The following is a 21,067-nucleotide window of genomic DNA, read 5'->3' as shown; positions in this document are numbered from 1 at the left end:
ATTGTACCACCTTCCCTCATTCCTAGCAAACACCCTTACCTTCTCCCTATCAGAGAAAACCAAGGCCAGCAGGTGAGAACCTTCCCGTCTCCCCATTCCAACCCCTACAAAGCTACCCACAAAACCACCCACCACACTCTTGTCTCCTGCCCTGCCAGTCCTCCTCTATTCCCAAAGACAGCCGCTTCCTGTGCGCTCCCCACCTGCTGGTCGGCCCCCCACCCATCAACCATCCCATCTCCCCTGTGTTGGTGACAGAGGAAAGGGGGAGGGAATAGAGATGAACCATGGCCTGCAGACAGAACTGATGGACCTGCTCAAGAATTGACATCAGATGAGAACGAGGGAAAGTCAGGGGTGTCTTCTCCACCCAGTGTCCCTCAAGCAACTCAAATACCATTTGTTCCATGTTGAACTCATCCTGTAAGCTCAGGCACTTGGCCTCTCTTATCATTTTATCATATGCCTTACAAAGTAGAAGTTCAGTAACAACACAATTTGAACTCATCATCTTCCCCACTAAGCCATCCCTATTCCTTCTCTTAATTCTTCTTTAGCCCCCTCCTCTTCTTCCCCGTTCTTCCTCCTCCTCCTATTTGCTGTCTCAGAGAACGACACTGCATCCACCGAGCTGTCCAAGCCCAACCCCCGGCCTCAGTCCTGCCTCCTCATTTACCCCTTCCATTCGATAAGCCACCAGGTGCCAGGAATCAGTGACCTCACAGACCACCCTCACCCTCAGCCCTTCCCTCCATCTCCCTGGCCCTGATTCATTCAAATCATGCTCACTTCTCCCCTGGATCCTTGCAATTCCTCCTGCAGGAATGTTCCACCCACTCCCACTCCATGTCTTGTCCTCCACGCTGGACATCACAGTTGCAGTTCACTTTCTTTTTTTTTTTTTTTTCTTTTTTTGAGATGGAGTTTTGCACTGGGGTGCCATGGCGCAATCTCAGTTCACAGCAACCTCCGCCTCCCGGGTTCAAGCGATTCTCCTGCCTCAGCCTCCCAAGTAGCTGGGATTACAGGCAAGTGCCACCATGCCCAGCTAATTTTGTACTTTTAGTAGACATGGGGTTTCACCATGTTGGTCGGGCTGGTCTTGAACTCCTGACCTCAAGTGATCCACCCTTCTCGGCCTCCCAAGGTGCTGGGATTATAGGCATGAGCCACTGTGCCCGGCCCAGTTCACTTTCTAAACACCAATCCAATCATGCCCGTCCTCTGCCTAACTTCCTTTCTTGGTACTTAACTTTTGGTCCAGAGTTCAAATCCCTCAGCAACACACCCCAAGTCGTTCCTGATGTGCCCTGGCTTCCTCTTCCTCTCGCTCCTCTTCCACCTGCCGCCTCCCTTCACCACACGTATCCCCAGCCATGCGCTGGTGTCCAGGGTCATCGTTCATCGTTCAGTCATGACTTGAAGGTTTTGCAGGCCAGGCATGGTGGTGCACTCCTGTAATCCCAGCATTTTAGGAGGCCAAAGTGGGAGGATCACTTGAACCCAGGAGTTCGAGACCAGCCTGGGCAACATAGTGAGAACCCCGTCTCTACAAAATAAAAATTAGCCAGGCATGGTGGTGCATACCTATAGTGCTAGCTACTTGGGAGGATGAGGTAGGTAGGAGGATTGCTTAAGCCCAGGAGCTCAAAGCTGCAGTGGGCTATGACCATGCCACTGCACTCTAGCCTGTGCAACAGAGTAAGACCCTGTCTCTAAAAATAAATAAATACAGACATGAAAATAAGATAAAGTCTCTGCACATGCTGCTCCCTCTGTCTGAACCCCAGCCCCCAACACCCACACCTGCACACACATGCATGTGTGATGCACACACGTCCTCCCGCTCCTCTCCCCAATCTCAGCTTCTTCCTTCCAACTCTGCCTTCACCCTCTCTGAGACACCTTCCCTGACACCAGACTTAACTATTCCTCCTAACTGCCCGACATCCCCTGCTGGAGGGGTACCGCCATCCATGGAGGGCCATCTCTGGGTTTCAAGGCTGTTTCCTTCCACAAGAATCTCAGTCCTTCAGGACAAAGGCCGTAATCTTCTTCATCTCCATCATCTTCATAGCCTGACATCCTAACACTGAGCCGGGATACAGTGAGAGCTACTGTGTGTGTGTGTGTATGTGTGTGTGTAATACAGTCTCACTCTGTTGTCTAGGCTGGAGTGTAGTGGTGCAATCTCAGCTCACTGCAACCTCCACCTCCCAGGTTCAAGTGATTCTCCTGCCTCAGCCTCCCAAGTAGCTGGGACTAAAGGTGCCCGCCACCGCATCCGGCTAATTTGTGTGTGTGTGTGTGTGTGTGTGTGTGTGTGTGTGTGTGTGTTTAGTAGAGACGGGGTTTCATCATGTTGGCCAGGATGGTCTTGAACTCCTGTCCTCAGGTGATGCACCCGCCTTGGCCTCCCAAAGTGCTGGGATTACAGGTGTAAGCCACCATGCCAGGCCGAGAGCTATATTTAGGCAGCACTTACCATGTGACAGAAATGATTTTATATTCTCAAAGCCAATCTTTGAGATAGAAACTATCCCAATATTTAAAGAGGAAGTAAATGAGATTCACAGAGATTAGAAATATGTCCAAAAGCACATAACTCAAGAGAGTCCAATTCTGTTCAAAGACCACCTCACCTCCACGGTCACGCTTTTAACCACCACATCTTATTATGTAGCTAGTATTCAGGACACATCGAACAGATTCAGGGACGACAGTGGTGACTGTCCAAATATAGAGGGCATAAGAAGAGGGGTAGCCCCATGGGCATGACCTGTGCAGTCACACAGGGCTGGCGCTTGGTTTAATGTTCTGCTATTTCTGTCTTCACATTCTTAGTAATTTCTGAATAAGAGACTCCATATTTTTATTTTGCCCTGGATCCTATAAATGAAGTCAACCAGTTCTCCATAAGAACCACACAGGAAGCAAGTTTCAATGCAGACTCCCAGGCTCCTCCCCGAGCTTCTAACTCAGGGGGTCTGGGATAGGGCCAGTAGTAACAAGGTCTCCAGCTGACTCTTTCTGGACCACTCCTCTTCAATGCCACAGACTCTCCAAGGCCAGATGTATGCTCCGCTGCAGTTCCACAAGCTGCCACACAGTGGCAGTATAGCCCCGGTGTTTGCTTAACTTTTAAAGAGGCAGATGTGCCTGACATCTGCAAGATCCCCGCCCAGCCAGCCATCTTCCCACATGGATGCAATGATGCTTCCTCTCGGCAAAGGTTTCTAGCTCGCACTGCGCATCAGTTAGTGTGGTTCCTGCAGCTAGAGCCACAGCAGAGGTGCTGCTCACCCACTCACCCATAAAAGCTACCTCTTCAGAGGGTTGGGTACAAGAGCACTTACGGTAATGGAGGGGAAATGGGCAAGGAGGCTGTGGCATCCTCAGAAGCCCTCTGCAAAAGTTCAAAGAAGGGACAAGGTGGCAACCCTGGGGCGTGAGGTCTGGCAAACAGCTGACCCAACAATGGTCCCATAGTAACCCCTCCCATTTTATACAGTCCTATAGTTTTCAAAGCACCTTCACATCTAGTCTCACACTAATACCACCCTGTTATTTGAGGCTGATAACATCCCCAACAGACAGATGCGAGAAGGTGGATGGCATAGCCCCAGGCGATGGAAAACGAAGTGGTGGGAAAGGATCCAAGCCCAGGTGTCCTGACTACGGCATTCTTCTTGCCTTATCCCTGGTCCACAATCACCATGGAACCTAAGGAAGGAAAAAGAACCTGCCTGGGCTCCGTGGCAGACCATTACATCAGAATGTCTGAAGCTGAGGTACTGGCATGAGTTTTTGTTTTTGTTTAAGTGCCCCCGTCGAGTCAAATGTTCACCAAGATTGAGAAACACCAGGCTTCCCAGGAGAGCAGGCACGGGCTGCTCCACCCAGGGATAGCAGCTCCACCCGGGGACAGCAGCCGCGGTGCTGACTGCTCTTTGCAGCAACTGAGAGGACCGGGGGAAGGGCCAGCTGCAACACGCATGCCCTGAATGAAAGCCAGTCAGACCCCACGCAGGGACTGCTGAGCTTCAGGCCCCAGGTCCATTCAGTGCCCAGAGCCCTCTAGGCCCTCTCCAAGCATCCCGCCTGCTTCCACCCACAGGGCTAGTATAATTCAGGGGTGGGTGGGTGCCACGCGCTGGAGTTAGGGGTCCCCAGACCCAGGGCAGGAGAGTTTGGGCACTTCTGGGGACCCTTTCCTCATCTGTAAAGTGTAACTAACAATAGTGCCTGTTTCATGGATGCACAAGGATCCACTGAATGAATACTTTTGGGGCAGTGGCCAAGTGCTGGCCTTGGCCCGGGGCAGCCTAGAACACACCCTCCTGGCAGGACTCCATCTATTCTTGGGGATCTGGTTTTCCCGCACTCCAAGAAAGCTCATCTTGTGCCATTTCCGAAAGCTGTCTTGCATTCCAGCTACACTTATGTCACACCTGGTAAAGGGGCCGCCATCACTCCGCCTCCCCACACTCACCAGATGGAAGGTCTGGAAGGTAATGGATTGGGCCAGGCCCCTGGGGAGCCCCTCCTCTGTGGGAAGGAATCAGCCTCCAGCCACAGGAGGGGGGAGTGACAGGAGAGGCCAGGCCCTGGGCCACGTGCTGAGGAAGGTTAGGGGGCAGGGACTGTGGGCCTCGAATGCTGAGCTTTCTCCCCCCATGGCACGTCGCAAAGGCAGGGGTGGGGGTGCATAAGACCCCTGGAATTCACTCGAGTTGAGAGGCCAGAAGAACAGAGTGGCAGAGGTAGGTGAGCTCTGATGTGGAACTCTGCTAAGGAAACAGAACGCATTCTGTCTCCTTCCACAGTCTCTCAGCCTGCACACCTTGACAAATCACAGCACTTTGTTTCAATTGATAATTGCTGGTCTGGAGACCAAATCATTTGGTCGCCTGAATTCTCAGTGGTGTCATCTTTATGAATAAGCCAGTTAACCACAGCCCAACTCCCTTTCTTTGGGGGCTGAACAGAAATGTCTCACCCTGGGCAGGAGGGGGTTTCCTTTATTTCAGGGGCCAGACAACCCCAATCCCAACGTTTCCTGTTCCTTATCTCCCACTGCAGTGTTATCTGAGTGTGGGAGGGAGGAAGCTGGACCCACGCTCCACGTCTCCCCTGACCCCCACCCCATGACTCATGCTGCCCCTGTAAAGTGCCAGGCACGGGCTGCACGGGGGCAGAAGCCTCACCTGAGAGTCCTAAGGCTGCACTGGAGGGTTTGATCTGGATTCAGGAGGTTCCTATTATTTCTTATTGCCATTTCATGAATGGGAAACGGAGACGGGGCCTTTCCCATTTTCCTAGGAGCCAGGGGCAAAGCTGGACGCTGGTGGGTAGGCCAACCTAGGCCAGGCTCCGCATCTCTCCAAGGAAGACCCCAAAGACTCAAGCAAAAGACACACACTTTACTTTTCCTTCCTTTAATCTTATGCAAAAGGGACACAGGGGTTCAAAAATAAAAATTTCTCTTCCCCCTCCCCAAACCTGTACCCCAGCTCCCCCACCACAACCCCCTTCCTCCCCCGGGGAAAGCAAGAAGGAGCAGGTGTGGCATCTGCAGCTGGGAAGAGAGAGGCCGGGGAGGTGCCGAGCTCGGTGCTGGTCTCTTTCCAAATATAAATACGTGTGTCAGAACTGGAAAATCCTCCAGCACCCACCACCCAAGCACTCTCCGTTTTCTGCCGGTGTTGGAGAGGGGTGGGGGCGGGGGCGCCAGGCACCGGCTGGCAGCGATCTACTGCATCCGCTGGGTGTGCACCCCGCGGGCCTCCTGCTGCTCATTATAGAAGAGATGACACTCAGGGTCCCCCCGGATGGTGGGGGCTCCCTGGATCAGCTTCCCGGTGTTGGGGTTCACACACCAGCACTCCCCACGCTGCCCGTTCAGAGACATCTTGCACTGGGGAGAGAGGAGAAGAGCGTGGAGGAGCCCGCATCCAGCAATTTTCCTTCCCTCCCTCAACCCGGCATCCACTGAGCAGCCACCCCTTGCAGCTACCCACGCGCTGCTGGGTGGAGCTTTGCAACCTCAAATATGCGCCAGGGAACCTTGATGAAATGCAGATTCCCATTCAGGAGGTCCTTGGAGGGCTGGAAATTCTGCATGGCTAGCGAGCTCCAACGTGACGCTGACGCTGCCCGCCCAGGGACCCCTCTGATTAGCAAGGCCATTCAGGACGCCCGAAGACGAAAAGACTCAGTCCCCAGTCTCAAGGGAGGTCCTATCCAGTGGAGGGAACCCAGCCTGCTGAAGCTTAGTCACACTGTAAGGTGCAAACCCTCATGTTGCGATCAAAATCAGTGTGTGCCAGGCACTCAGTGAGCAAAGACACACCGCTTGTTCAGTTTCTAACAAATACAGTCATTTAATCCTCACAACCACTTTGTGAATTAGATACCATCATTATCCCTGGTTTACAGATGATAAAACTGAAGCACAGATGGGCTAAGCAACTTGCCCAAGGTCACACAGCTGGTAAGAAGCATAGCTGAGATGGAAGCCAGGTATTCCCCAGGCATTCCCACTCCAAGGTCTCTGTTTTATGCATAAGCTAACTACTCCTGCAAATCACATTAGTTACCCAAAGACGCAGCAGACAGCCTGTTTTCCATGAGAAGTGATCGAGATTTTTTTTCTTCTGAGCTCCAAATGGAGTTAGGCGGCTTACATTTAGAGGGCATGTACACAAATAGCTTTTAATACTAACTAATATTTAGAGGGTCAAGGTGCCGGGATGGTGAAGAGGGTGGAGGAGAGGTGAGACCCCTCGGCCATCAGCAGAGCCCTGTTCCCACCTTCTGGCTCCACACATCCACACTTGAGGTCAGCCCAGACTGCCATTAGAACCACCAGGGCAGCTTTATTAAATCCCAAAGCCCAGCCAGGTGTGGCGGCTCATGCCTGTAATCCCAGCACTTTGGGAGGTCGAGGTGGGCAGATCACCTGAGGTTAGGAGTTCAAGACCAGCCTGATCAACATGGTAAACCCCATTTCTACTAAAAATACAAAAATTAGCCAGGCGTGGTGGTGGGCACCTGTAATCCCAGCTACTCAGAAGGCTGAGGCAGGAGAATTGCTTGAACACGACAGGCGGAGGTTGCAGTGAGCCGAGATAGCGCCACTGCACTCCAGCCTGGGAGAAAAGAGCAAGACTCCATCTCAAAAACAAGAAAAAGAAAAGTATGTTACAGGGAAAATATTGCATATGCACACTTGACTATTAAACTGTGTATGAACAGAAGGTGGAAAGAGGAGGGAGAAGGGCTCCTGAGCGGTTTACTTAAACTTCATTTTCTCCAATGTATTTACAGTGTTGTTCTAGATGGCTTTTCAAAATCTTTCCAACAGCATTTCTCCATCCCTGACTCTTCATTCCCTGAGATACTTCGAAACCATGAAGGCAACTCGGCCAATGGTTGAAATCAATGATGGTGAGAGTGTGGCTCTCAGATTATCAGCCTCACCTGAGGCTTGTTAGAGCTGCAAACCTGACCTACCACGTGGCAATTTGGGGGCGGGCCCAGGAAGAGCTCCAGGTGATGCCAATGTCCGATCAAAGCTAAGATGCTTGGTTTAAGCCACTTCCCTTCTCCAAGAGCCTCCTCCTAACCCAGACTCCAAGTGAGGCCAGTGGGTGGTTGGGCGAGTGGAGCCAGCAACTGATCCGTCGCAGGCAGGGAGAAAAGCCGCACCCTCCCCGGCCTGGCAGCTCCAATTCCCATGGTGACAGGAGTCTGAGTCTCTCACTCAGCTCAGACCTCAGAGGATTATAGGCGGGTGGGGCAGAAACAAGCCACATCTGGGGCCCAGGGCTGAGGAGGAGACGCTCTGGCCCGGACTGGCCCCACACTCACCTGTTTGAGGTTGTACAGGCCATGCTTGTCACAGTTGGGGATGTGCAGGGAGTAGAGGTGCTCCAGAGGGCCCCGCTCATCCGGAAGGCGCATGGTGGAGATCCGCTCCAGGACCTGGTCCAGTTCCTGCTGGCAGGGAGTCTAAGCACACAGACAGCAGGAGACGCCCAGAGTGAGGACAGCAGGCCCACGAAGCACGCGCCAGGCGCAAGCTCAGGGAGAAGCTGCTGCACGGGGAGGGGACTTTCCCATGGTCGCACAGCCAGCAGGGGGCACAGGGACTTCTGACAGCCTGCCCGGGAATCTCCCTGCCATGCTGGGTGCCCCACCCCAGCCCCTAAAGAAAGTTGTATGGATGGGAACGTTCATTCCTCTCCTTGTTCTGTGACCGTGGCTTTCATGTGTCAGAACGGGCTCTACCTCCAAATATCGATCCAAGTGGCGGTCTCCAGAGTCTCTATGCCCCCACCCCATGCCCAAGCTCCATTTCTTTCCATAAAACCAACCAGGGCCAGGACCCAAGATGGCAGAACTGGGAAGGAAAGAGGAGAGGAGGTAGTTCAGTGAGAGAAGCATATGGCAACAAGAGTGACTGAGTTTCAGGCCAGGTGCAGTGGCAGGCACCTGTAATCCCAGCGCTTTGGGAGGCCGAGGTGGGAGGATTGCTTGAGTCCAGGAGTTTGAGACCAGCCTGGACAACATAGTGAGACCCCCATTCCCACAAAAAAAAAAAAAATACAAAATTGGCCAGGTGTGGTGCTACATGCCTATAGTCCCAGCTGCTCAGGAGGCTGAGGAAGGAGGATCACTTGAGCCCAGGTGTTGGAGGCAGCAGTGAGGCGTGATGGCACCACTATACTCCAGCCTGGGCAAGAGAGTGAGACCCCATTTCAGGGGAAAAAAGAAAAAGAGTAAGCAAGTTTCAGGGACTCTGTCTTCATCTCTGGGATTCATTTTCTTTGTCTATGTTCCAAAACCGTACAGAAATGTGGAGGTTTCAGAAGGAAAGAACATCAAGAAACCACATGTCCAGTCTATTTCACAGCCAGAGATACTGATTGCCCCAAAGGTCACTATGTTCCACAACTACGTTTGTGGAAAGAAAGGTGCTTTGCCCACAGGTCACACCAGCCGAGGGTCTTATTGGGATGCCCTCCTCCAGCTGAGACCCCACTTTCCTTGTCCTCCCACCCCTCCCACCGGGCCTGACCCTCACTGACCCTCGCAGGGGGCGGTCGCAGCTTCTTGGGCTCCTCCAGGCCGAGGTGATGTTTGCCACCCTTGCCCATCTGCCGGTGCTGCTCAGCGACCTTCTCCCGGAACACAGCCAGCTCCTTCATACCCGACTTGAGGGGCTTCCGGCCTGCACTGCCTCCCCCGCCCAACATGTTCATGGTGCTGTCCACGTGGTTCTCCACCAGGCCTCCTTCCGAGTGGTCATCACCATTGTCTGCCGAGACAGGAAAGGAAGAAGAGCTCCAGGTCCAGTTTCCCAGAGAGACGTGCCCTCCGGGAGCCACCTGGACTGTAACGATGATGAGGGTGGAGATAACGCACGGCTAATGAGTGCTGATAGCCTGTCAGGGCCCGTGCTGGGCAATTTACACGGATGATCAATTTCAGCTTCACCCTAACTCTTAGGTGGGTACTACCAGCACCCTCCCCAACTTTCAGAGACAGAGAATTTGAGGCTCACAGAGGTCAGTTACTTGACCAAGATCACAAATCTGAAAAGTGATGGATTCAGGATTTGAACTCAGGCTGTCTGGCTCTAGAAGAATGACAGGGACCCTCTTACAAGGCTGGGGCAGAACAGAGGCGCACAGAGGGACGAATGTATTCGAAAGGTCCTGACCATGGATTGGGTTTAAGTCCTTTTTGGGACCCCCCAGATTCTCCCACCATAACCTCCAGTTTAAAGTTCTTCATTTTTGGTCTGGAAGAGCACCAATTGGTTGAGTTTTTTTAAAACTTGTGCCACAGACATCACTGGGCTGCAGCGTGTATGGCAAAGAAGTGGAAGGCCACATCGCCACCCAGAACCTGGTCCCAGCACCGTCCCTGCTGTCACTTTGCATTTGCCCACCTGGCCCCGCCTGAGGTCCCATAGTGCTGCTCCGAAGCGGCTACAGCTCTGCCCCACTGATGTTCCCTCGTTCCCAAGTCTGTCTATGCAGCCCACCCCAACCCCATTATACTGAGAGCACCAAGAACAGGGACTATGACTCCTTCCACTTCATAGCTTCAGCTTACTGCAGGGCACGAAGCTTCGTGATGTCTGTCCAAGAAGCATCCATGAAGTCCCCTTAGACTTTCTTCAACCTTTTGTGTGCACAGCCCAGGTGAAGGAGGCCTTGAAAGCAGCTCCAGCCTGCCACGGTCTCACTCTGGCTGACGCACGTCCAGCCAAGGGAGGCAGAGGCGATCTGAATCGCACAGCAGAGCTGTAACCAGGTGACAAGCCCCGGCAAGCTCCAGAAGGGCAGGGCCTCACACCGCCCAGCCCCAGCCCCAGCCCCTTGGAATACAGCAAACAGCCCCAGACCATCCCACCCAGAGCTGCTCTCCTGCAGGTCCCAACAAGATCTGGGTGGGTGCAGAGGGGTGTTTTTCAACCAATCTTGCACATTTTCTCTTCCCCATTAATGCATCTTCAAAAACTTACAGCCCTGAGAACACAAATGAATAACTCCTATTCTATACAAGGGTATTAACTCACTCACCAACTAAAGGAGGGGGCACCTCTTCCATGCCAGGGACAGCACCGGGTGCTGGCACTCCAGCAGCACCTGCTGTCAAGGCGTGTCCAGCATAGGCCCCGGCATATGGAGCATTTGATGGAGGTTTGCCCCGTCCCTTCCCCTCCCTCCGAGCCTGATAACTAATCAGTCTTCACTTGCAGTGCGGCAGCATCCTTTAGAAGCCAGCACGCCGTCCCCAGGATAGCAGCACTGGTTAAAGGGGTGTAGTCAGGTTAAATCCCAGCTCTGCCATTTTCTATACCAGCTGCACATGTTCTCCCCTGCACAGACGCTCTCTGTGCCTCTACTTTCTTAACTGTAGGTTGCTGGATAATAACAATTCTTTTTTCAAAGAGCTGTTTAGAGTTATGATGAAAGAAAAGCAGTTAAAAGACGACTTAGGCCGGGTGCGGTGGTTCACACCTGTAATCCCAGCACTTGGGGAGGCTGAGGCAGGTGGATCACTTGAGGTCAGGAGTTCAAGACCAGCCTGGCCAACATGGTGAAACCCCATCTCTGCTAAAAATACAAAAAAATTAGCCGGGCATGGTGGCGCACATCTGTAATCCCAGCTACTCGGAAGGGTGAGGCAGGACAATCGCTTGAACCCAGGAGGTGGAGGTTGCAGTGAGCTGAGATCACACCGTTGTACTCCAGCCTGGGCAATAGAGCAAGACACTGCTCAAAAATAAATAAATAAATAAATAAATAAATAAAAGACGACTTGGAGCACAGAAATTTTATATGCAGGTTGCTAGTGGCTATTACGCTAATGGTGATGACGAATGCCCCAGTTATCTACTACTTCAGCAGCATGGAACCCAACCGAGAACAGGGAAACCAAGGAAAGTAAGCTCTGAACATCCTCATAGCCGTGTCCATGGCTGCGCATGTTTAAATGTTGGCATTCTCCACTCAAGACGAGGGGAGAGTCATCCCGTGAAGAGCCTTGACAGTTCACAACAGTGCTGCTCCAGGAAGCCTGGCTTCTGGGTGTCTGCTTTCCAAGGCTGCCGCGGAAGAAAGTCAACAAAATTGAAGGGACAAAGAAGGAATGCATGTGGACGGTGGCAAGAAGGATCAAATGGCAGAGAGGAAAGAGAACACTAAGAAAACAAAACACACAAACTCCGGGTACATTTTGTGCGTGGCAAACAATGAATGCCACACTCCTCAACGACCCCTGGGGATTTCCGTGTCTAGGGATTTCCGTGTCTATAAGCCCAAAACAAGAATTATGTTGATGACGATGATCTTGGGACATCAAAAGGGCGAGGGAATTAAAAGTCTACCTATTCATCATTTTAAAAGACTTATCCAAAACTGTTGAACGTCAGAAAAAAAAATCGAAACATTTAAATGTATAAAAAACCTCTGAAACCTGGAAAATTCTTTTATTTAGAATGGCGATTCCCACAGGGGCTCTGGGGAGCCTGGGTTGTAGCATAAATGAAGCCAGCAGAGATTAAATTGTTCCAGCAGCCCGGCAGCCCAGCACCACCAGCAGGAAAAGGCCGATTTAGCGTGCACCTCCAGGCTAGGTTGGAGTCCTGCCCCACCATGTCTAATCAGACCCAGACACCAGCCCACAGCTTTCCTCATCCATCCTGCCCTGCCCCCTGTGCTCCTCCACATGGACAGCAGCAGACACCCAGGGGCCCAGAGAAGCAGGCTGAGTGAGTCCCCCTGCTCAGCTGCCTGCCAGGTTCCCAAGAATAGGGACACTGAGTCACCCCATCGTGCAGTACAGATTTATTCAGTGCCAGCAGGTCCACACCCTCCTAGACGGGTGGTGTTGGGGGGAGCAACCATGGAGAAGAGCCCCCCTTCCCTCTTCAGATGGACCCCAGAGGTCAGGAACAAAAGGGTGAAAGAGAAAGTCCGGGGAAAGTCTGAGATCAGACAAACCTGGACAACAAACAGAAGAGGTCAGGTTCACTCAACTTTCCATCTCAACACTAACCTCTAATGCAGCACACAGACGCCCGTGCAGCGCACGCACTCATCCCCAGCCTCCCTGCCTCTGTCCCACTGCCCTTCCCAGACACGGTTCTGTCCCCAGACCTGAGTGGGACCATCTCAGGCTCCCTGCCCCTCCCCTCTTTAGGCACCAAAAACACAGGAGGAGAGCAAAGAAGCTAGAAAGTCTTCCCACGCTCAACCCCTGCATCGGAACATAGAGAAGAGCCCTTTGCCTCCATCCCAGCTACTCAGGATCAAAATGAGAAAGATAAAATGAAGTGGGAACGTCCAGTTCGCCGTCACCCGAGCCCTTGGTAGCTGAGATCACCCTTGGCGTCACCCTGCTTACTGCACCCTACCCAGCTTTCTGCCCACAGCAGCAGGAAGGATTTCTGGAGACCTGGATACCGCATTCAGAGGGTGTTAGAGAAGACAGGGGCTCTGGGAGTCTGCCGGTACTGCACCCTGCCACCATTTCTGGAACTCTCCACTCTGTGGACACGAAGTCTGTGATGCTCAGAGGCTCACCTGGCTCTACCCTTTTGGGAAGTGGCTTGGGTGCAAGCAGCCAGTCTCTATTATGGCTATAATGAATGACATGTTGTCTGGTTGGAGAAGGGAAAGGTGGCTCATGTGTAGCTCTATCCAGGAGCTTCTGAGAAGGCTCTGCTCACCCAAACTCGATGCCTGGAACATCCTCTGGGATCGGGGTCTCCACCTCAGCACTACTAATAGTGGGCCAGATAATCCTTTGCTGCAGGGGGCTAACTGTGTACTCCAGATGTTGGGCGGCATTCCTGGCCTCTACCCACCAGAAACCAGCAGCACCCTCCCCAGGTTGGAACAACAAAAAACATGTATTCATTCGTTGTCAAATGGCCCCAGAGAGGCAAAATCGCCCCGGGTGAGAATCACTGTTCTGGAGTTAGGCTTTTAGCCCAACATCTGGAAGTTGATAGCCAATTGCTGAAATGGCTCCAGGCCCCATAAAAAGCTAGTCTAGCTCCACTATATTCCGCATCCACAGCTAAGACCCCTCCGCTACCCTTCCATCTGCAATCACACTAGCCCACAGTTTCTTGGGGACAGGGCACAGGGTCTTCTCTGGGCCTCCCAGAGGACTTTCAGCCTGCAGCTCCCCCTCTTCATTAAGCCCTCTTGTACCACAGACAGAGGCCAAAGAAGCATCCCTTGGCTGCATCCCAGAGGTCAATCCAACATTAATCCTCAGAAGAAGGCCCTCTGCAATGTCTGGAAACACATTTGAAAAAGGAGAGGGGCACACACAGATAAATGTGCATTTGGGCCTGAAGGCGCCAGGCAGGGCCAACTTGTCCATTAGGCTCTGGAGGCACAGTGTCTAGGACATATTTTTATTTCTATTAACATCAGAAAAAAAATTACTTTTAGATTAAAAAGTCTTAATATATAATATGAATATATTTGCACTTATTAAACAAGTTATAAAATATGGTTTTTTGTTGATTTTTTGTTTTTTGAGACAGAGTCTTGCTCTGTCACCCAGGCTGGAGTGCAGTGGCATGATCTCAGCTCATTGCAACCTCTGCCTTCTGGGTTTGAGCAATTCTCCTGCCTCAGCTTCTCAAGTAGCTGGACCTACAGGCATGCATCACCATGCCTGGCTAATTTCTGTATTTTTACTAGAGACGGGATTTCACCATGTTGGCCAGGCTGGTCTTGAACTCCTTGCCACAGGAGGCCCACCTCGGTCTCCCAAAGTGCTGAGATTACAGGGATGAGCCACCACACCTGACCGTATTAGTCCATTTTCATACTGCTATAAGGAACTGCCCGAGACTGGGTAATTTATAAAGGAAAGATCTTTAATTGACTCACAGTTCAACATGGCTAGGGAGGCCTCAGGAAACTTACAATCATGGTAGAAGGCGAAGGAGAAGCAAGGCACCTTTTCACAAGGTGGCAGGAAGAATTGCCAAGCGAACGGGGGAAGAGCCCCTTATAAAACCATCAGATCTCTTGAGAACTCACTATCACGAGAACAACATGGGGGACCCGCCCCCCATGATTCAGTGACCTCCACCTGATCTCTCTTTTGACATGTGGGGATTACGGGGATTACAATTCAAGATGACATTTGGGTGGGGACACAAAGCCTAACTATATCACCTTGTCTCTGCTAAAAGTAAAAAATAGCCAGGCATGGTGGTGCACACCTGTGGTCCCAGCTACCTGAGAGGCTGAGGTGGGAAATCACTTAAGCCCAGGGGTTAGAGGCTGCAGCGAGCCATGATCACGCCACTGCACTCCAGCCTGGGTGACAGAGTGAGACCCTGTCTCTAAAATGAAAAATAACCCACAGATGTCATATGCAAACCTGGCTCCAGGTCCCAGGAGGCAGGGGGTCAACTTGGCAGTGTTCCCCCAGGAGGACAAAGTTGATTTCCTGTCCTGAGATGTCCCAACCTCTCTGAGGTGAAGGTCAAGTTTGTCCACCCTCACAGAGGCCACCTGGATTCAACGGTATGTTTCATTCCATTTCTTTATTGATCTCAGCAGTGCCAATGAACACGCCAATAAGATGAAGAAATCCACAGGCCTGGTTTGCTTATGCAAGGTCTTTTAAAGATGGTTTAACAAGACCATGCGTCAGCATCTGTTTCTTTCTCCGAAACAGGCTTCTGGACTCAAATTCAGTGGCTAGATCTGAACTCCACATCTTGAAGTAGAAGTCCAGGGAAGGGAAATGAAAGACTTGACTCGGCAGAGATCAGAAAGCACTGTAGGCTGAGAAAAGCCTTCATTCCTTGTTACTGTTCCCAGCCAAAGAGATTCAAACTCCAAAATCTAACTGCCTGAGTTGGAATTCAAGTTTTTACTACTGAGCTGTGCAGCACCAGATAAGTTCCTTAAGCTCTCTGTGCTTCCATTGTTCATCTGTAAAAAGAGGACAAACAGGATGCACCTCCTATGGGCCACTGGGAGGATCCAAAGAGATGCTGCCTGCATCTACAGTGAGGGCCTGGCACACAGTTAGGCGCGCATGGGGTTAGCTCTTAGCCACTTCCATTTCCTGCCTACCAGGGAAGTACCCACATAGTGCCCCCCGCCCCAGTCAGACAAGGGCATCACACGTTACCAAGTTCCTCCCATATATCCTCTTATAGGCTGCAGGAACAATCCACAGGAAAACATTCCAGATGTTGAACTCCAGCTAGAGATGGAATTTGCCCTCAGAACAAAAATACCAAGTTGTATTTTTTTTTTCTGCCTAAGAGAGTTAAGTTCAGAATAATATTTATTAAGCAACCACTTATGTATGTGACTCCATGGGCTATGGTGCAAAGGTCACTATAAGAAATGGTTCTCCTGAACCTGGGAGGCGGAGCTTGCAGTGAGCCGAGATCGCGCCACTGCACTCCAGCCTAGGTGACACAGCGCGAGACTCCGTCTCAAAAAAAAAAAAAAAAAAAAAGAAATGGTTCTTAGCAACCCAAATGATATCAATGGAAAAGGTTCATGGGCTTGGAAATGGTTGATAGAAACCTACAAGGCCCCTGAAGAGACTTTCCCTGTAGATTAGTAAGTACTAGCTCTTCTCCCCTACATAGCATCTGGGGAAACGGGTCAACACAGAAGCAAGGGATTCCACATACAGTAGGTTAAGCTTTTCCAAAGAGAAGTCAGGGAGATGACAGACAACTCCAGAGCCATTAGTTGGGGGCTTGAAGGGCAGGGGAGAACTCCCACCCCTGCCTTGGGTAGATTGCCATACCTTTCTACCTAAGACCCCTAGAGGAGAGCTGGAGATGAGGAAGGCAGATGGGATGAAAAGAAATGGACTGTTGTCCCATTTTACAGATGGCAAACCTGAGCCCAGATGGACTAGCATCTGAATTCACAGGAGCAAACACAACCTCTCTGCCATATCAGCAGTGCTTCACAATTATCATGGGGTCCCTACATTGTCTTTTGGCCCACCCTTACTAATGTAGCCAAGGAGAGCAGCTGGAAGCTGACAGCCCAAGAGAAAGAGCCTTTATTGTTCACTTCCATGCATTCATACCCAGGTTTTCAGACTTAATTTTGGCATAGCCCATTTTTCCAATGTAATCCTGTTTGTTGCATCAGTGATCTTACTCATCAAACTCGTGTTCGATAGAAACTGACTCCCATAAAATCTCATTTTCTCCTAGCACAACGTTCTGACCTCAGTGCTGTATTTGGAAATTGGTGATTCCTGATCTAAGAGAGGCCTGAAAAAGCTTGCTTAGGAAACTAAGCCCCAAGAATCTAAAAGCACCTCCCTGGTCCTTCCTGCTCAGAGTGTGTGGCCTCGGTCCTTATCCAGACCTGGTGAGGAAATGAGAGCTTTTCCCTACCTAGAACAATCACATCTTCCTAACAGTTCAATGTGTCTCCCTTCTTTCTTCTTTTCTTTATTCTGAAGAATGACTTTCTCCTCCTATCTCATGATTATCTTGAAATGTAAGAGCAGGGTTGGGGAAGAGTACCACCACAGAGATGATCTAAGCCAACCTTGAACCTATCATTCCTCCAGTGGTGTTCACCTCTTGCAACAGGTAATAGCATTCCAAGCCTTTCAAGAGTTAACTCTGAGTAATGGGTCAGGGGAATGAAGGCTGGCTGCAGCTTCCTGGTTCCACCCTAGCTGGGCAGAAAACTCATATGGCTCTGTCTTCGTTAATTTCTCCCAAAAGGCACTTAGCCTTGACATATGTTGGGCAATAGAATTAAATACTAACCACCATCCTCCTCCCCCTGCTCTCTAGACAACTCCACTAAGATCCGTAACAGTGGACGATTCATTAACAAACTGGAATGAGCAGTGAACACCAGCAGTCAAGAACCCTGAATGCCAGCACTGCCCCTTGAGATTCACTCACGAGTCAGAACCTTTAACCTCTCTGAGCTCTAATTTCTCAAGTCTGAAAAATGATATTAACAATTCTGCTAAAATGATGGCTGCTGTTAAACAGGACATGATTTTTTACCCCTCAAACTCTCATTTTGGGCAAAACCAAGCTTTAGAAAAAAATGTGTGGTGGCCGGGCATGGTGGCTCATACCTATAATCCCAGCACTTTGGGAGGCTGAGGTGGGCAGGTCATTTGAGACCAGGAGTTCAAGACCAGCCTGGCTAACACAGCAAAAACCTTTCTCTGCCAAAAATACAAAAATTAGCTGGGCGTGGTGGCGCATGCCTGAGGTCCCAGCTACTTGAGAGGCTGAGGCACAAGAATCACTTGAACCCAGGAGGCAGAGTTCACTTCTTGCAGTGAGCCAAGATTGCACTACTGCACTCCAGCCTGAGCGACAAAGCAAGACCCTGTCTCAAGAAAAAAAAGAAATGTGTGGACAATCAATTTCTTGAATGGGTAAATAAAAGCTATATCGGCCATGTGAGCAGAAGGCTAGAAGGCTAGGTGATGTCTGATCCGCAGAATGGCCAAATGCATGGAAAAAATGAGTTATGAGAGAGTTCTGCCATATGATCTATTTGCATATTTCTTCTAAAGCTTGGTTTTGATTGCATAAATTCTATATATTGCTAAATATCAAAGCTCTCTGCCATTTGATGGAAGTCCTTAAGCAAGAATGAATTTGCCTAAATTACTTTAATTTTGTTTACAGAATTTAGGGGGAGGGACAAAGGGAAGGAGGCCAGGCAGTGGCTCATAATCACCAAGCATGCTCAGTTGAGACAGGGCTCACAAACACACCAGCACATACAGGAAACAGCTTTTGTTGGAGAGAATTCAAAGCCAGTCCTCTTTGGATGGCTAATGGTGGTCACCAAACTCCATCTATCATGTGGCCACTATGTTCAATAGCACAGCCCACCAACCGGCTGGGATTAGTAATTCAGGCCATGCTAGAGGTAGAGAGGGAGGCAGAAGTTAGGAAAAAGGAAGAGTAACATGGGGGTTCTATTTGTTACCTTTTTAGCTAAAGTTTAACCTGAGGTCCTGAGACTTTGTGGGTGAGTAACACTGTTCATGTGTCTTCCCCTGACTTTTTTTTTTAAAGGTCAGAGGGAGCAGTGGCCTCTCACACTGGAATTCTGAATAGTGTGCACAGATGTCTGTCATGGTATAAGCTGGCACCCAGGACACATTCCAGCTTGGTTAATGACATCCTCCCGATTGATCCTTCTATCTCCTGAGGATACCCAGTTTCATTCACTGTAAACTCCCTTCCTATTCCTTCTCACCCCCTGAGCCCTTCCTTCCTGCAAGGGAGCCAGCCATGCAACACCTGACATCTTTCCATCCTTCAGCAACAGACCAGTCACTCCTGAGCATGGTTTTCCAACAACAGGTGGTCCCTCCTCTCCGAGTTTCCTTTGTGGTAGTAAATGACTGCAAACAGCCTTTTCAGATGTTTCAGATCCACAAGTTCCCTAGGTTAGAAGACTAAATGAGTGCAAGAACTGGCCTTTCTCTTCTGAGAATCATCTCCCTCCACTTGGAGCTACCACAGGCCAATCGCCCAGCTGAGTGTTGAAGAGCTCAGTGACCTCTGTGTTGAGTGGCAAGCCTAAGAGGCACTGGCCACTGCCCTTCCACGGTGACAGAACACCTACAGGAGATGATGCAGCACCAAGGGAGGGCAGAGAGGCCCCACCAGGCTGATGAATCCCCTCCACATCAAACCACTCTGCAAACTCTTTTTGGATTTCCTTTGAAGTACCAGCTTTTGGGTTTCAAGTCTTGGCCAAGCAGTCCTAGTGTGGGAGGAAGGACTGAGGTTCGATCCTGACTTGGCCACCACCCCTAGGATTCTGAGTGATGCTAAGCAGGGTGTTGAACTTGGGCAGGTGTCAGCGTACTCGTGTGTAAATTCAGGGAATTAGACCAGGTCAGAGGATCCCAAACACAGCTCTTCATCAGAAATCATCTGACGACCTTGCTAAAAATAAGAGCCCTGGACCCCAGCCCCAGAAAGTCAGAGGCAAGGACTAAGGAATCTGTATGTTGAGTGATACCTCTCCTCTCAAGCTCTGGCATTGCCAGGCCCCCATGCCTTTGTGATTCTCTCTGTTCTGTCTGGGTTTCCTGAAGAACTTCTTGGTGAGGAGAGAACAATGCCTCCTCTTTTCAAGAGAGGTGGTCTCAGGTACACGCTTTGCAGAGACACAGCCTTGTGAGCTCATCCACTCATGGGTTTGTAAACATACACATATGCTTGCCTGGATACATGCAGAGGGGCCTCTCCTGGCCAGGCGTCATGGAGGTTTCTAGAGCATGCTCTCATGCTGCCATCTCATCTCGGGCTCCCCCCGAGTGAGCAGAAACAGCACAGCCTCTCCAGAGCCTCCCTGCGTGTGCACTCTCCAAAGGGCTCCTTTATAAACATCAGGGTCATTCCTGGAATTGCAAAGACCTGGGGAGGATCAGGGCTGAGGCAGACAGTTTGAGAAAACAAAAACATGCTCAAATTCAGCCAAGGTCCTCTGGGGCCCTGTGAGCCACGCTGTCCTTGAAGAGCCAGAGAAATTGATATCAAGATGGCAAACAGCACTATCAGCTTTCACGCCTTTCCACGGGTCCCAGACATCTCTCCTCGGGTTCAACTAAAGCCATCCAGGAACCTGGCAAGGTGACCTAGTTGCTGAGGCCCAAGTGAGTAGACTGTGCTTTGATTCAAACTTGAACCAGGGACTATGGGAATGGGAAGAATGTGCCTGACCCAGCAATTCTACTTCTCTCTACATGTGCACAGGGACACATGTACAAAAATGGTCATTACAGCATTATTTGTAGTTGTAAAAACACTATTAGCAACCAGATCCAAAAGTCTTTCAACGGCTGAATGGATAAATAAAATCAGTAGGGTAATACAAAGGAACAATATATGGCAGTTAAAAAGAATATCTCTGACCTATGAATGTCAACATTAGATCTCAGACATCTAATGTTAAGAGGGAAAAGAAAACCTCCATGTACATTTTCAATTTTTTTCACAATATTGGACAATATTGGTCTTCTATCACATATATGCATATAGATGCAATATATGGAAACATAGGCATATTAGTCATCTATCATACATATGCAAATCTACTTAGCTAAGAAAGATAAACACTAAGTACTGCATGCTAGTGGGCTAAATATCAACCACTCACAGTTCTGGGTGGTAGACTTGTGTTATTACATTGTTCTTTGTACTTTTCTGCATTTTTTAAATCTTCTTTTAAAAAAGTCACCTCTCAGGGCTGGGCACAGTGGCTCATGCCTGTAATCCCAGCACTTTGGGAGGCCAAGGCAGGTGGATCATGAGGTCAGGAGTTCAATACCAGCCTGGCCAATATGGTGAAACCCTGTCTCTACTAAAAATACAAAAATTAGACGGGCATGGTGGCGCATGCCTGTAATCCCAGCTACTCGGGAGGCTGAGGCAGGAGAATCGCTTGAACCCAGGAGGCGAAGGTTGCAGTGAGCCGAGATCGCACCACTGACTCCAGCTTGGGTGAGAGTGAGACTCCGTCTC

General features: G+C 50.4%; 1 protein-coding gene across 4 annotated transcripts in view; it reads right to left on the bottom strand.

The window, feature by feature from the left end:
- Window positions 1-5,422: 5,422 nt before the first annotated feature.
- IGFBP2 (insulin like growth factor binding protein 2) overlaps window positions 5,423-21,067 on the bottom strand; it is a 30,137-nt gene continuing 14,492 nt past the window's right edge. For 3 of the 4 annotated variants that reach the window (XM_025404939.1, XM_025404940.1, XM_025404938.1), the window contains exons 2-4: window positions 9,093-9,322; window positions 7,873-8,013; window positions 5,423-5,917 (exon numbers count right to left, since the gene is read on the bottom strand). In XM_025404939.1, the coding sequence (XP_025260724.1) occupies window positions 5,753-5,917; window positions 7,873-8,013; window positions 9,093-9,266 (480 nt within the window). In that variant the 5' untranslated portion in view covers window positions 9,267-9,322 and the 3' untranslated portion in view covers window positions 5,423-5,752. Of the gene's footprint in view, window positions 5,918-7,872; window positions 8,014-9,092; window positions 9,323-10,125; window positions 10,250-21,067 lie in introns of those variants that run through there. The other variant, XM_025404937.1, reaches the window with a different exon arrangement.

This window comes from Theropithecus gelada, chromosome 12 (genome assembly GCF_003255815.1).
Source record: "Theropithecus gelada isolate Dixy chromosome 12, Tgel_1.0, whole genome shotgun sequence".
Taxonomy (NCBI): Eukaryota; Metazoa; Chordata; class Mammalia; order Primates; family Cercopithecidae; genus Theropithecus; species Theropithecus gelada.
Note: the sequence above shows the minus strand (reverse complement) of the source record. Positions and strands in the feature narration are given on the sequence as shown.